The 15640-nt window shown below is 40.9% G+C and overlaps 1 protein-coding gene across 1 annotated transcript in view; it reads left to right on the forward strand.

The window, feature by feature from the left end:
• Positions 1 to 12526, forward strand: part of fndc4a (fibronectin type III domain containing 4a) — a gene marked incomplete at both ends in the record, with an annotated part of 34608 nt that extends 22082 nt beyond the window's left edge. The window contains 3 exons of the mRNA XM_080832658.1: positions 6323 to 6412; positions 8615 to 8748; positions 12485 to 12526. Of these exons, the coding sequence (XP_080688784.1) occupies positions 6323 to 6412; positions 8615 to 8748; positions 12485 to 12526 (266 nt within the window). The remainder of the gene's footprint in view (positions 1 to 6322; positions 6413 to 8614; positions 8749 to 12484) is intronic.
• Between the last annotated feature and the right edge of the window lie 3114 nt (positions 12527 to 15640).

Consider the following 15640-nt stretch of genomic DNA (forward strand, 5'->3'; position numbering starts at 1 on the left):
GCACGTAAGCACGTAAGCACGTAAGCACGTAAGCACGTAAGCACGTAAGGGCAAGCAATTCACTGCCAGAACAATAGGATTGCGTAAAATGGCGCAAGTCTAGAAAAAGGGGCCGAGGCACGCAAGACCTGAAAAGACGCGCAAGGGGCGCGCAAGGGCCTGCTCTGACCATAAATCGGCCTTCAGTGAAGGTCGATACTGGGCGGCAAATTTTTCCAGAGAAAATGCTTAGCTGGACTTTCTGTAGGCAGAAAAGCCATGCCTGACCCATGCCTATAAAAGATCAAGTAATCAATTCAAGTGTGTTTTCATTCCATCCTACAAAGGATGGGGAAGGGAAAGAACCTTTGATGGGAAAGTAGCAGGTAAAGATGGGTAGAGAGAGAAAGAAAGACATACAGAAAGAGAGAGGGGGAGAGAGAGAGAAGGATATGTGTATAGATTGATGGAAATAGAGAGAGAGAATTTACTGTGAGGGTCTGTAGAATACTTCCTGCGTTACATGTCTATTCTTTCTTTGTGCCTGTGTCTTTAAGGTGCAGTAGAAATAAGCCCTTCATGGCAAAGAATGAAAAAAGCTTACTACACCTTTTTTTTTTAGTTATACACAGGAAAATCACATGCAAGTACTCATGCCCAACAACCTAACCTAACCAATAAACCAAACCAAAACATCAACACAAACACACACACACACAGACACGCTGGTGACTGGCAGGTTGTACCCGGAATCCCTAAAAGCCCTCCTTCACAGTACAGCATGCTCTATCTGTAGCCCACAGCTGCTAAACACAACAACATAACTGCACGACCATAGAGTCTGAGCAGCTGAATTCAACAATAACAACAACAACAGCAACAACAACAACACAAGCATTCACTGGGGATTTCAAGCCGACACTTTCCTTCATCAGTGTTTCGATGGTGAAACGATGAAATATAATTTGACGGTTCCGAAATATGTTTTTGCTGTCCAATTTGGTTCTATGTCAGGCAAGCCTTTATTCACTGGGTTCCGCTTCCGGAGTATAAGCTTATTAAAATGCAGGCATGGGGGATCATGTCACTGACACTTACAAATTGCATTATTTCCTAACCACGGAAAAATTGCAAACCGCTCCTTTAATTATGCTAAGTCAGGATAGAAGGTCCAGTTATTAAGAGCACTTCATCAGCGGAAATGGACAGAGCACGGTCATTTTCTGATTGGAAATTTGTGAATCCGCAGACTTAAGTCTTCTCACCTCCCAGAGTGAAAATAATGAAATGAAAACAAGCTATGCTCTCCTCACACAAAGAGAGAAAGAGGGAGAGATAGAGTGAGAGAGAAAGAGAGAGAGAAAGAGAGAGAGATTTTATAGCCAAACAAATAGTTTCATGGTAGTGTAGGTCAGACTAAGCGCTAGTCTGATGTTAAATTACAGTATCAGCCTCATATCAGGGCCTGCTGCTTCAGACCCCCTGCTGTCACTGAGATGTAAATGAAAGGCTTAACCGTGAGAAAAGCCCCACACCCTCGTCAGCGGATTGTCAAATAACCTTCAGCAATGACCTGCAGTTTTCATCTGGCTTCATCCATGCAGCTCTCCACATGCATAAAGCCACTGGTACAGTGTGTCTCATGACTGAGCTTTTCTATTTATGCTTATTGACTTGTTCATTTAGCTGGCTGTTTATCAAAGACGTCATCTACAGCAGAAACACAGAGCACTCTTTGGTAACTGCAGGACACACATTGTCATAAAAATGATCCCCTTTGTTGATGATGCGCAAAGATGCAACAGGATTGCAACAGTGACCAGTAGCAAACATCCCTCGCTTATGAAAATGGTTATTATTTTGATGGCATTCTTGTACAAAGGCCCTATGAATACGGAACGGTTTAATGTGCATGCATACAATTAAAGCCACACCAAGGCTAGATCTGTGCTACATCAGGGCCGGTTCCAGTCCAGCGTTGTCTGTTTGTCTGCGTTGTATTTTCCTGTGGGTGCTAATAGACTGTGGGAGTAAGGCTAAGTGAAGCCTCCTTTGGCAGCCTGCATATTGAAGCTGAAGCTGACAGTTCCTCAGCACCTCTGCTAGTGTCTCTGTTGAAGTACGCCTCAGGGGCTCATTCACGAGTGTCCATCATCAGTCAGCTCATCAGTCGATATTTTAACAGCCCCTGCGTTAAGCTCCTTCCCTTTATCACCCGTTACACACTCTTCAAGGAATTCAGTGACATTCTCTTCACGTTCCTCCAGCTGCCTGCCTTCAGTGTGTGCGCTCGAAAAACAAAGTGTGCGCGCTGGCTCTGTAAAACAAATTGACAAACAAATTGACTCAGACTGAGCCATACATTATGCCAGCCAAGTCAACATGTTGCTTCAGAACAAGGACACAAGGTAGGGTGGGGTGTCATTTGGATTGGTCTTTCACCAAACTTAAGAATTGCACCTTTAACCTAACTTAGCAGTTGATTTTTTACATTGATTCAACTTCCTGTACACACATACACATTTTCATCAGTATGTTTGTGCCCCTTCATGCCCCTGCATATCAAGCCAATGACCTTGCTGTTGTTAACACCGTGCGCAGCCATTTGAGCTTCAAAAGCCTGCAGTTTAGCCACTGCAGTGTTGTACTATTGTATTGACCATATCAACAGATTATATGTAATCAGGTGTGTCTACCTGTTAGGCCATGTATTAAATGCTAATGAGCTCGATATACTGTGTGTATCTTCCAAAGAATCCCCTGCCGTTCAATCAATATCCACTTGTGGATTTATTTCTTCTGCTACAAGCTAACGAATGTGTCTAGAATTTTATAATTACTGCTGTATCACCAGCCTTCCAACTACTTCTCATTGTTAGCCGAGAGAGAGTCTCGCACATTGGGAAACGTAGCACTTCTCCTCTCCTATTTGGAGGTGGTAGTGGAGCGTTAGTGGAGCGTTAGTGGAGTGTTTGCATTCCATTCCTGAGGAGAGTGGGAACGGAGCTCATAGATCCCCTTCGTGTTTCGTCACGTAGAAAATATAATAGAGAGGACTTTCACTTTCTTTCACTTTCGCTTCATAATATTGGGCCAGTATGAAATGAAATGTGAAGAGCCAGCATGTCAGGAAACACTTTGGTCCAACCTGTTGGTAACCTGTTTTTATTATGAACTTTCTGTATTATGACATAATATAATTAGTATTATATATGGATGTTTTTACATGATTTAACCTAAAATATCAATTACTTAGGCTTAGTAATTACAGTAATACAATACTCTATACTGTATTACATGAGAAGTCTGACTGATGTAAGTACACTTAAATAAAGGCCGTTAATATAAACCAATACCTTAAATACGGTATATTATTTATACTTTTTTAAAGGCACAATATGCAACAATTATGCTTCAGGATTAAGGTTAGAATAAGCAGTTTAACCTTAAAATAACAGCTTAAAAAAAATTGGGCCGCTACAATGACTTTTAATATGGAGAATTGCGTCCGTGCCAATGGCATAGCAGGGTCGATAGGCATATAACTGCGTTCTGTAGTTTTGCCTGCCGATGCCCGCCGACCTGACTTTGATTACCTTCTGCCGATCTAGTAAGTAGCTTATTTGCCGTCTTGCTTAGTCTTGTGTTGCACATGATTGATGTTTGACTGTCGTTGAGTAATTAGTTTGTCATAATGTCAAAGTCAGCACATTTCAAGAGATTTCGTTAGTTTTAGCTGCTAGCATACCTTTAGCGAATAGCTATTAATCCTTAATGCACCTTTAAAGTGACCTTTTTCAAAAGCAAAGCAACAGCAGGAGCATTAAGAATCTATTTTACCTCAGAGTGAACCCCAACACTGCTCTTTTCTTCAACCTCCCTCACTTTCTCTCTCTTTTTTCATTCTCACACACACGCTGTCGCTCTCTGGGTTTTATTTTTGGACAAGCAAGCGTCTCTTGCTCCCTCAGACATGGCAAAGAATAACACCCCTCAGGCAGGCACTCAGGCCCCACTGCTCAGGAAGGCCACTTCAAAGCGATGCGACGGCACGCTTCAACCCTGCGAGTTACCATCTAAATCAAGCACTTTAACGCTCCACAAACAAACGACACAGCTCAAGTTTTGACAGTCAGTGAGTGGAGCACACACAGAGACACGCTGGTTAAGGTGCTGGAGACCTCCGGTAACATTCCACAGAAAACTTTCTGGCATTTAAATAGATGCGTGGATTGTGTTTGGCACTCTGTTTTTAAAGTAGTGTGGGTCTGGAGTAGCATTAGTTTGATAAACAAAGAATGTATACATGCCAGTATCTGTGTAATTAATGCTAACATATACCTTTGCCAAGGGCGAAGATCAGCTTTGCTTTTGTACCTCGGTGCTGACAAGCATCCGATAAAAGACATCTATTTAGCCTGAGCAGGAAAAACACAACCTCCCACACAAGCTCTTATCTGAAAGAGAGAGGGAGACACGCCTGACACGCCAGGTTGCATCGTTTTCAGCCACCTCTCTCTTTTTTAATTTATCTCTTTTTTTTTTTCTCCCAGAAAGCCTCTTGAGAGACGCTTACCCATCTCCCCACCACCGCCATCATAAATATTCATCTAGGGGAAGGCAATGAGTGTATCACCCAGGCTGTCACTCACCTTAGCCTCCTTCGCAGCCGAGCGAGATGGTGTCTTGATGGTGCTGCCTCTGTAATTGCCATAGGCAGCAAGCATAAATGACTCCACTCATAATTGGTCGGGGCTCCGCGCCCCAAGTTATGACACTCCGCATCTGCCAGGTAGAGAGGCCAGCCAGGCAGCCTGACCTTGGCAGTCCCTCCTTTAGGCTGGAGATCAATTGAGCAGAGTGGATCTCTGGAAGTATTCCATACGGGGTTGGGAGATGGCTGGCTTGGCAGGGGAAATTGGGCCTAAAGTCAATCCTTTTAACTGAGGATTAATGATCAAGATGAATGGCTTCTTTAGATAGGCACTCAGTGCAAAGCGCGACTTGGCTAGATGGAGGGACTCTGTCTAAGCAGGTGTCTTTGTGCCTGGGGGTGTGGGGGTGGGTTGGTACATGCGTATTGAGATAGTAAAGCTCAACGACGGGAGATTCTTCCATTAGCTTTGATTATAGTTTCCACTCTTACTCTCACACTAAGTTATCACTTGAAATAAAAAAAAGCGATTACACTTAATTTAAGGGATAATGTGATGATATCCATTGCCATGAACAGCCTCTAAGATGTTTGTGTGAATGGCTAATATAGCTATTAAGTAGTAATGTACCATGCTTGTGTCTGTTAACATTCAATAAATCATTTATTGTCAGTCTGGCCTTGGTCAGAAAGTCACTACTTCTGATATTTAAGTACACGGTTTGTAGCCCCATCACACAAATGTGTAAAGTACATTGGGAGAGTATCAGGAGGCTACATATCCTTCTAAATGTAAATCTTTCTGTTTTGCACACAAAGCTTATGGTTATTGTTGTAGAATATAATATAATAGAAAAGCCTTTATTGTCACTGTATTTGCATAAAACGAAAATTGGAGTTATCCCAACTCAGAGGGTTGCCAGCTCTCTGCAGCTGGGGTCTATTTCTGAATCAGACTCGCTCATGGTTAATAAAACTCATTCATCAGTAATGAATGCATGATGTGACAATAATGCAGTTCTTCAGCACACCTTCCCATACTTGTCCTTTGATAAAGTGTGTAAATACAAGACCACTAGTAATGAAAACCCTTTTATCGGTAGTAGATGAGAATAAGTCTTGGTGCAAAGATCAAAACAAAGTCACAATGTATTGTTTCTGTGGTGGTTTACTATAGACTCATTTAGCCAGATGGTTTTAACCATAACATGTCAGTCTTGAGACAACCATGGTAAATTGTGGACTGAATGTGTGGTAGGGAACAATTACAGAAGAAATGCCTTTGATAGGCTACTTTGAAACCAGCCTAAATGTATCCTGAAGCCATTGGCTAAAAGCACAGGGGAATGTGAAAGTTTCAGGCGAGTTTGAGTGGAGACGCTGGTAGGCATAGCCTTGTTAACACTATATATATATATTTTTTATTATTATTATTTTATGTATGATATTTATGAATCTATTTATGAATTGTTATTTATTATTATTTAGCTGTGTAAGAAGTCTGTTGCTGCCTCTACTGTCTCGTTGTCTTTGTGGCAATGACAAATAAAGTACTTTGAACTTGAACTGTTAACATTAGTCAATGCGCTTCTAGTCCACATTTTCAACCAGTTCTCCCATCATGTCTAACCCTAGACTAGACTAGACTGAACTCTAATAAGACAACATGTGTTATGTCCTTGCACACAGATGACCCAACGGTGCAGGGCCTGGACAAGTCCAGACATCTACAGACAGGGGAGTTGATCATCATTGTGGTCGTGCTGCTCATGTGGGCAGGTAAGGAAAGCTGGCCAGACATTACACCTATTTATTTATTTATTAATTTAATCAATTCATACTGTGTTTGTTTGTTTATGTATTTACTTATGTGTGTTAGTTTATTTACCCAAAATACCCCAACATTTGTCTACTCAGCAGTTGTTGAAATTGATGACCATCGTGGTTGCTGTGCTACTTATGTAGTCCGATAAGGAAATGACTAGTCTAAATACTAAGTGTATTTAATTAAAGAAGGATTGCAGTGTACTTTTTATAAGAGTATATGTTATGCTTAATGCATGTGGCATTTTGTATGCATACTGCATGGTTCTCCCAACATACCCTGGGGCTAACCTAATGGAGAAACAATTTTAAGATGTTTAAAACAATAATGTACTCCGATAATACCTCGAAACTCTACAGACATACAATATCAAACTGTCACAGTCATGAATCTTTCATGTGCACATAAGAGTTTGCATTAAAAAATGCAAAGTTATTCAACTTTTTAATAAGTCTGTGAACAGATTATTAATTTTCCATACGGGGGGTATTTGTGGAAGGAAAAAGCTAAATTAATTAAAGGTGCTTGCCTACAATGAATGAACTTCAAAGTGCTGACTGAGGATTCTATACATGTTTCCGGATGTAATTACTGTCGGCCTTCTCAAGCATAACTCAACACAGGGTTTTCCCTGAATACTAATCCCACAAGAACCCCCCCAAAGTGTGTGAGGCATCTAGGCTAGACTTTCCTCACTCGTTGGCCCTTATATTTTCTCAGTGGCAACCTTAACTGAATCACTTACCTGAAAACTTACCTCATTTTGAGGGAGTGCTGTCACTATATCGACACTCATATTATTTTGAGTCTCTTGCTGTCCTTGGCCATCTGCTGTTTCATTGATTTATCATTTTATTTTTCACTTTCACTCATAACTATTTTTATCTCTGTTTATATTTATTCCTTCATTGAAGTTATTGCTATTTTGTTTACTTGCTGATATTTATTTTCATGAATTACCAATGTCGCTGCCCTTCTCTCACCACTGTTCAGGAAACTAGTGCAGTTTGTTGGAAAAGATTGGAAAAAGTGAACTTTTTTCATGGGTGATAAATAACAATCAACAAACCAGTTACTGTTAGGGTTATGTGATCATTAGACTTTACTGACAGTTGGTTGAAAGATAGCTGAGAACTAGATTTAGCTAGAAATAATGTTTAAAGTTTAGCAGATATTTTTGTAATAGCTACGTATTTGCTGGTCCACCACATGATGGAGCATTACAGTTAAGTGAAATCCATTGCAGAGTTTTCAAAATCAGCTTGATTATATTATGGCCTTGTGGTCAGTGGTGTCCAATAATAATTTGGATCTTAAGCAAAGAGACTCAATAATTCCCATTATCCACTCACCATTGCTGAGTGCTGCATAATGGTGCAGGAAGTCATTGCCAACTGTCAATCAGATGACCTCAGAGTGACTGTCATCTCATACCATGCAAACCCCTTCCAATCACAGCTGTGAAATATTTGAATTTCTGTTAAACAGGAACTGACAGTTTACACTTAACTGTCATATTTTTCTCTTTTCACGGATACAAAAAAAAAAGGCTGTGATTGGAATACGGGACTGGAGCTGTCCCTGACGGGACAAAACAAAATCACCCCTAATTCGGGATGTCCCGGACAATTCGGGATGCTTGGCAACCCTACTTGCACCTAAGTTATAACATATTTGAGTGTGCTAACATTACCAATAACGTCAGCTAGTTCAAGGTGCATGCATAGGCTAACCATTAAATAAGCAGCACATTTCCCGTATTTATCAATGATTAAATATGGACTTACCTGAAAGTGATGCACGGGCATCATATCGCAGTTTCTTTCTCTTTCTTTTTTCTGGCCCTGACTCCTGTTGTCTTTTTGAGGCCATTAAGGAAAAGTTGACCTAGTTTGCCGTTATAATTATTATAACTATGATGATTTTTCAGTTGCCTATTTTTTTGTGCCCCCTCAGGACTTGGTGCCCTACGCACAGTGCGTAGTGCACGTTATGGGAACGGCGGCACTGGGTAGCCAGGTGGTTCAGTCATAAAGTTCAGGTTGTCAGGCAGTTCACCCAACAGTTCCAATAGTCAGGTAGTTCAGCCAACTGTCATTCAGCTAGGTCCAGCTCAGCTTGAGTGAGTGCAGTCTTCCTGTGTTTGTTGTCCTCAGCTGTGATCGCGCTGTTTTGCCGTCAGTACGACATGATCAAGGACACAGACAACAGCAGCAGCAAAGAGAAGGTGAAGCCGCTGTCGGAGAGGAGCACCCCAGAGCACCACAGTGGGGGCCTGCTGAGAAGCAAGGTGAGCCAAGGCCACCCCTATTCAAAATGGCAACCGCCTTCAAAGAACTCCATTTCCCAGAATGCCAAATTTCCCTCAATTATTCTAAAGCTTAGCCTCTAAAACCCACTTCATGCCTGGGCCTCCTGAGCTTAAATCCATCGGAATCTCAAATGTAATCTCCCCATCAGAGAGAGCCCCGCACGGCATTACTCCAGTCTATCCATCGTAACAGGAAAAGAAAAAAAAAAAACACCCTTCAATGTAGAAACCATTTTCACACAGAGCCCATATTCCAGAATTGGTTTCGGTTGTGACTCGTGTATCCCCGAATCAATGGTGACAGTGACAGCTGGCCTCGTGGAGCGCCCCCCCTATTTCTGCTCCGGCTCCCATTTAATCCCGGGGCCCCTCAATTTCATAGGTGACGGTTCAATCTCCAGAGTCTTGCCTCATCTCCTGTGATTTCTCGGGGACGACGGCGGGTTGATTTGAACGCCACGGCAACACTTACCCAGCCAATCATAAAAAATGGAATTGGAACGTGCGCCGGAGCTCCTAACCCTCAGGAGTAATTCCGGGAGTACCCTTTTTTTTTAAGGGGGGGGGGGGTCATCAAATAAAGTCAAACTTTCATAGTTTTAGAAAAGTTTGCCCTGCAGAGGGAATGGCCGGAAGGTGACTAGTTGGTGATGCACTGCAAAAAATGCTTTTCTAACCTAGTGTTATTACTCTTATATTGAGATGAAAAATCCAGTTGGTCTTGTTTCTAGCTAAATTGTACTTACCTAGTGCTTTCTTGGTAAGGTTATTTTTACCTATTTCAAGCAAATATTACTTATTTTAAGAAATCTTAACAAGCCAAATTTGCTTAACGCACTGGCAGCCAAATTAGCTTGTTTTAAGCAAAATCCTGCTTAAATATGTAATTATTTGTCTTAAATCTAGAGGGGCATTTTTTGCAGTGTGTGACTCCGAAAGCAGAGCTGATGCCAGAAGTGCTGCGGAATAAAGAGTCCTTGGTGGGGTGATTACAGATGGAGCTGTCTCTGGTGCGGGCAGATAAGGCTGTTCTCCTCACACTTTTAATTATTCTGCACTCACCTTCGTAAAGAAGCTCAGAAGTGTGAAGTGCCGCTCAAAAAACGTTTCAATTCTCCCTGCAACATTTTTACATTTATAGCATACAAATACATGCTGAAGAGCCAGACAAAAATGGGCAATCAAAACATCCTGTAATGTCAAGCAGGAACATTACACAGGTTTCTTTGGCTTCTCTGCCCTTTATTGTGACGCACACAGGGAAAAACTGACACTCAAGGGCCCTTTATTGTGACGCACACAGGAAGCACTGATACTCAAGGGCCCTTTATTGTGACGCACACAGGAAGCACTGATACTCAATGGGAAAACACACAATAGACGTCTTACCTCTAGGCAACACAGTTGGTAAGGGTAGACAAATACGTTAACCACACAGGATCCTACACACAGGCATCGGCATGCATCACACAGACTAACAAAAGGTAACAGAAATACACACACACATTAAATACACACACACTGCAAAAATGCTTTTCTAACCTAGTGTTATTACTGTTATATTGAGATGAAAAAATCTAGTTGGTCTTGTTTCTAGCTAAATTGTACTTACCTAGTGCTCTTTGGTAAGGTTATTTTTGCCTATTTCAAGCAAATATTACTTATTTTAAGAAATCTTAACAAGCAAATTTGGCTGCCAGTGCGTTAAGCAAATTTGGCTTAAAACAAGCAAATTTGGCTGCCAGTGCGTTAAGCAAATTTGGCTTGTTAAGATTTCTTAAAATAAGTAATATTTGCTTGAAATAGGCAAAAATAACCTTACCAAAGAGCACTAGGTAAGTACAATTTAGCTAGAAACAAGACCAACTAGATTTTTTCATCTCAATATAAGAGTAATAACACTAGGTTAGAAAAGCATTTTTGCAGTGCACACATTAACACAAAAGGGAGACACAGCCGCTTTCTTAAACCAGGCACTAAGACATAGACATATTCATGGAGCATGCGTAATTGTGGAAACTACACCACATCACACACTCATACGGAAGTGCTTTGACCTCATGGGGTCCCGTCAATGGTCCTCTTAAATGTGTTTTGAAAGGTACTCTATCATCCTTTACTTGGCCAAAGCCTTACTCAGCCTTAACAATGCTGTCTCCCCCTGGTGCCAAAACAGCATGACTGACAGGCCAGATGAAATGCTAAATCCATTTCCCTGTCACTTTAACCTTGACTGATTTCAATTACTCTGTAGCAAACAAAAAGGAGGATGCAATGTGGAGCGGAGAGGCTGGAGAAAAAAGGCACAATCTATGGCCCAACACCTGCAGAATGGTAAAAGATAAATAGAGAGAAAGAGAGAGAGCGAGTCAGAGAGAGAGAGAGGAGAGATGGAGGAGAAGCTTTTATGGCGATCGATTCTCTTTACTTTTCACGTAAACGATTGCACTAAAGATCTGTAACATGTCAGGACTGATGGTGTTACCTTTTCTCCTCCTTCAAGAGCTGCCCCTTCAGCATCAAGCTGAGCCGAGCCAAGGGCGTGCCATTTCCACGCTGACAGAACTCAACTGAGTTTTTCTAAAGCTCCACCACTGTCTCAATAATATACTATTTTCAGTTTCAGTGAACCTCTTTTCTCAAACATTTAGGCTCTATACCTCCAGAGAATTTACCAGCCCCACTTTTCCCTGTAGACCCCCTTCTTTCCTCGATAGTGAATGCTCCCTCGTCTTTCTCATTATCTGAAGCTGTGGAGTTTGTCTGTGCTTATTCAGTCACAGTGCACAATGCGAGGTGAAATGAAGAAATTATAATGGAATTGATCTCAAAGTGCACAAGAGAGCCATGACCCTAATTAAGAAGAATTTGGCTGTCTTGGATTTAATAAGACCTTTAAATCAGTGGTGACGGAGGTCTTTAAGAAGTCTGTTTGTGTTCTGTGACTAAATTAAGCAATAAGCCCCAAGAGGCCGTGCTTTGCGCTGATTTTAGAACAGGTAAGGGAGTTGTTAGGCACGACGCGAAGCGGAGTGCCGTTAAACCCCCTTACCTGTTCTAAAATCAGCGCAAAGCACGGACTCGCGGGGCTTATTGCTTTTCTAAACCTGTTACTACACATATTTGATATGGTTTCATAAATAAAGACAATTCAATTTAAGAAACAATAGTTTAATGATTAACCGTCATTCTTCCGCCACTAAAAATTATAGTTCCTAAATAAATCATTGCCACGCAACCCTTGAAGCAACGCAACAGCCAGATGGAACACTGGGTATGAAGTGCGCTATACGAATGCCTTGCCATTCGCTGCGCAGTAATATGGAATGTAATCAGGTCAAATTGTAAGGTAATGCTGGATTTTATAACGGCTTTTAGCCAATCACAATCAAGGATTTGAATAATCAGGTTTAGAAGCCAACATTCTCATGCACCAGGGCCTTACTTTGGGTGCCATTTATTTCAAGTAAGCAAAAGTTTAAAATTGTCAACGCATTATATGCTAAATACTTATACGTTTGTGTCCTGTACTTCTTGAGATAAATCCAATGTCATTCATTAATTTATTCTGCAAGCGTCACTGTAGTCCTAGCAATCAAGCACCCTAGCAATCATGTCCCTTGTTACTGACAGAACCTATGGCAAAGCTTAACGAAATTAGACACTTTGGAAATTGATGTCTTTTTTAACCTTCAATACATTTTGTTTATTGCAGTTTAATCCATCTGTGCCATCTATCAACATCATCGAGGTGTGACGGAAGCCAGGAGACGTCACCCCACCCCACCCCACCCCACCCCGTTTCCTCTTTGCCATACCAGCCTGAGCCTCTCTGCCTGGTGGAGTCACCATCCTGGACAGAACAAGCCATTAGCTAAGCTAACGCTGCCTTGACAGCTAAAACACACACACACACACGCGTGTATGCATCAAACACATAATACACACATCCAGTGCAAACACATGTGGACAACCGCATAAGCACCCACATGCATAACAAAAACAAACAAACACACACACACACACACACACACACACACACACACACACACACACTCAATCTCACACTCATATCCACACACACAGAAACAAATGTTAAGCAATCCACTCCTGCAGGGTGATTGTCCATAATGTGCCGAACACATTGTGTCATCTAAAAGTTGGAAATCTTGGTCTGTAGTTACAATTAGCCATTATGGAGGTCTGTCTTGTGTCCCCATGACTGGTGGAAACAGTGTATTTTTGATATGGTAGTGTAGAGTAATACTAAGAACAGGGTTTTTATTCTCTTGGTTCTGATTTTTCCACACAAAAAAAGAAGAATTTTATTGCATGTATTTGCAGCTTCATTTATAGAGCAGGGACAAATTGCGCTAATTTTGAAATAAATCATTGTAAGCATTTTATGCTTCAGGTGCATGTACGGCAATCATAAGACATAGTACGCAGATGTAGTGGCAAAGTGTAGTGCAAGCAATGTAGGATGTAGTCAACTCCAGTCCCTTTAGCAAAACTCGGCCTGTATTTAATCAACTTGCATGGTTCAAAGCTCACCCAACAAAACCACACAAACACTGTTCTCTGTGAGCATGGAGACTATGCTTAAGCAATATAGTACGAGTGGGAGTGGTGTAGGTAAGGGACAATCCCACGGGTTGTGTTCGGCCGTAGCCACCGAGGCCAACGTCTTGGTTTGGAATTTTAAGAATTTTGAATTAACGGTTATCATCAACGCAAATTTTTCATCGCGGAGTGATTTATTAGCTGTGAAAAGTCCTGTAACTGTTGGTATGTTGACGAATAACCTATAGCATGGAACGTCTCTCGTCCAATCAGAAACAGCTAAATTACGCGATAAAACCCAATTGTTTTATAACAATTTTTATTATACGGCTCTTCAGAATGTTCCAAAAGTACCATTGATTTGAATGGGCCATCCCAACGTTGTACCCTACATTATTTCCTGCTAACAGACCGCTGCGAAAAGATAATGACCGCTGTCATTGGCAACGGGTTTTGTGCTTCTAATTCACCTCTTTCATATAATTCCGCAAGAAGTCCGTTCATTTTAACGTAACAGACTCATGGTAATTTGAAGTCAGCAAGTAATGGGTTACAACGCAACACCTGAAACTTCAAAGTTCTATTTGCTTGAAGAACTATTTATTTCTAAACGGGACTCATGAAACGGCAACTAAATCATTAAAAAGACGTATGTTGGAGGAATGTCGTCTCCGCTGCGCGTCGGGGTGTTGTTCACCCCGTCGGGATTTATTTTTGGATAATGACCTCCGGACAATACATTGTCCCTACATCATCAATGCGCTAAAGAATGTTTCATCGCGGACGGATTTATTATTAGCTGTGAAAAGTCCCAGTTGGTATGTTGACGGATAATCCAACGTCTCTCGTCCAACCAGAAACAGCTAAATAACGCGATAAAACCCAATTGTTTTATAATTGGCCATACATGGCAAGGCAAGCACATTTCATCTCAAAGGTGATCACTGAGGTACAGTTGAAATATGAATGTGTGATCTTGACATTGGATTATGAGGCTTTTACAGTGCTTGGTTGCTACCACTTAGAGCTGAGGTTATCTTCTGAGCAGGTGTTTCTGGATGTGAGGGGACACACTGTGAGACACAAAGAAGGACAGTGCTAGTATCATCAAAATATGAAATGAATACATGCAAGAAGAGTGTGAAAACTACTTGATTAGTCAATCAATAAATACTAGTAGAATATTAATACGACTTGATTAGTCGATCAATAAATACAAGTAGAATATTGATACAACTTGACTACTTAACTCTTTTAATTTACCCTTGAGGTACATGCATACTTGAAAAGAGGAATAACAGACTTTTGTAAAGTTGATCATTTCATAACAACATGATTGCATGATCCCCATGGATAGAGCATTATCTGGGGTATTTGTTCACTGGCTAAATTGATGAATCACTACTTCTACGGACATGTGCTTTTAGTATCAATGCTGTGTAAAAAAAAAAAAAAATGTACTCTTAGGTTTTACGTTTTTTTTCCATCATGCGTTTCGCTGTAATAATTTTACTGTGATCTGTAAATACAGCTCATTCAGAAAGTATTACCCTAGAAAAATCTGCCAAAGGTGCTTCAACTAAGTACTGAGTAAAGGGTAAAGAATACTTCTGTCAATGTGATATTTAAGTTTATGATAACACTTTAGTTAAGGGAACATATGTTTACCACTAACACTTAACTAATATATGTCTGTATAAGTGCATAATAAAGTCTGCATTAAGCCCCATTCATCAGTTAATCTGCCCGTATTTGCAAATGTCTTATTCTCAGTGAACATGTCATTTATTCTTGAAACATCCTTAATAACCAACTAGTTGGTCTCAACCTAAGCTAACTGCTATGTAATGAGAATACAAAAATCGAAAGTTTGAATACTTATTATTACTTATAGGGACAGAATAATTGTAGAATATGTATTCCTACTGACTAACAATGCTTAATGCAATGGCACAGCCGGTCTAAGTAATGGGAATTGTGCTCACCCAGGCTGCTAGTGGTGACTGGGAGGCAGGACCCCTGTCCTAAAGTGGAAATTTGCTCAAGAGCATTAAGTGCACTTCAATCAGTGATACCTAGCTTACTGATCCAACCTAAGTTCCTTGTTCTAAACGAAGAATTAATTTCTATATAATCAGACTGAAATGATGAGTTAACCATCTTGTGTTTTCACAAGACAGAGACATTTTTCAAAGCATTAATCCTGCATCAGGATCCGACAGATGTCTCTGTCTTGTCAGACAACAAGATGGACTTCATGGTAAAGTTTGTTTTTTGGTAAAGTAATTTTTTCATGTAGGAATGCCTA

Source organism: Sprattus sprattus (assembly GCF_963457725.1).
Source record: "Sprattus sprattus genome assembly, chromosome: 2".
Lineage (NCBI taxonomy): Eukaryota > Metazoa > Chordata > Actinopteri > Clupeiformes > Clupeidae > Sprattus > Sprattus sprattus.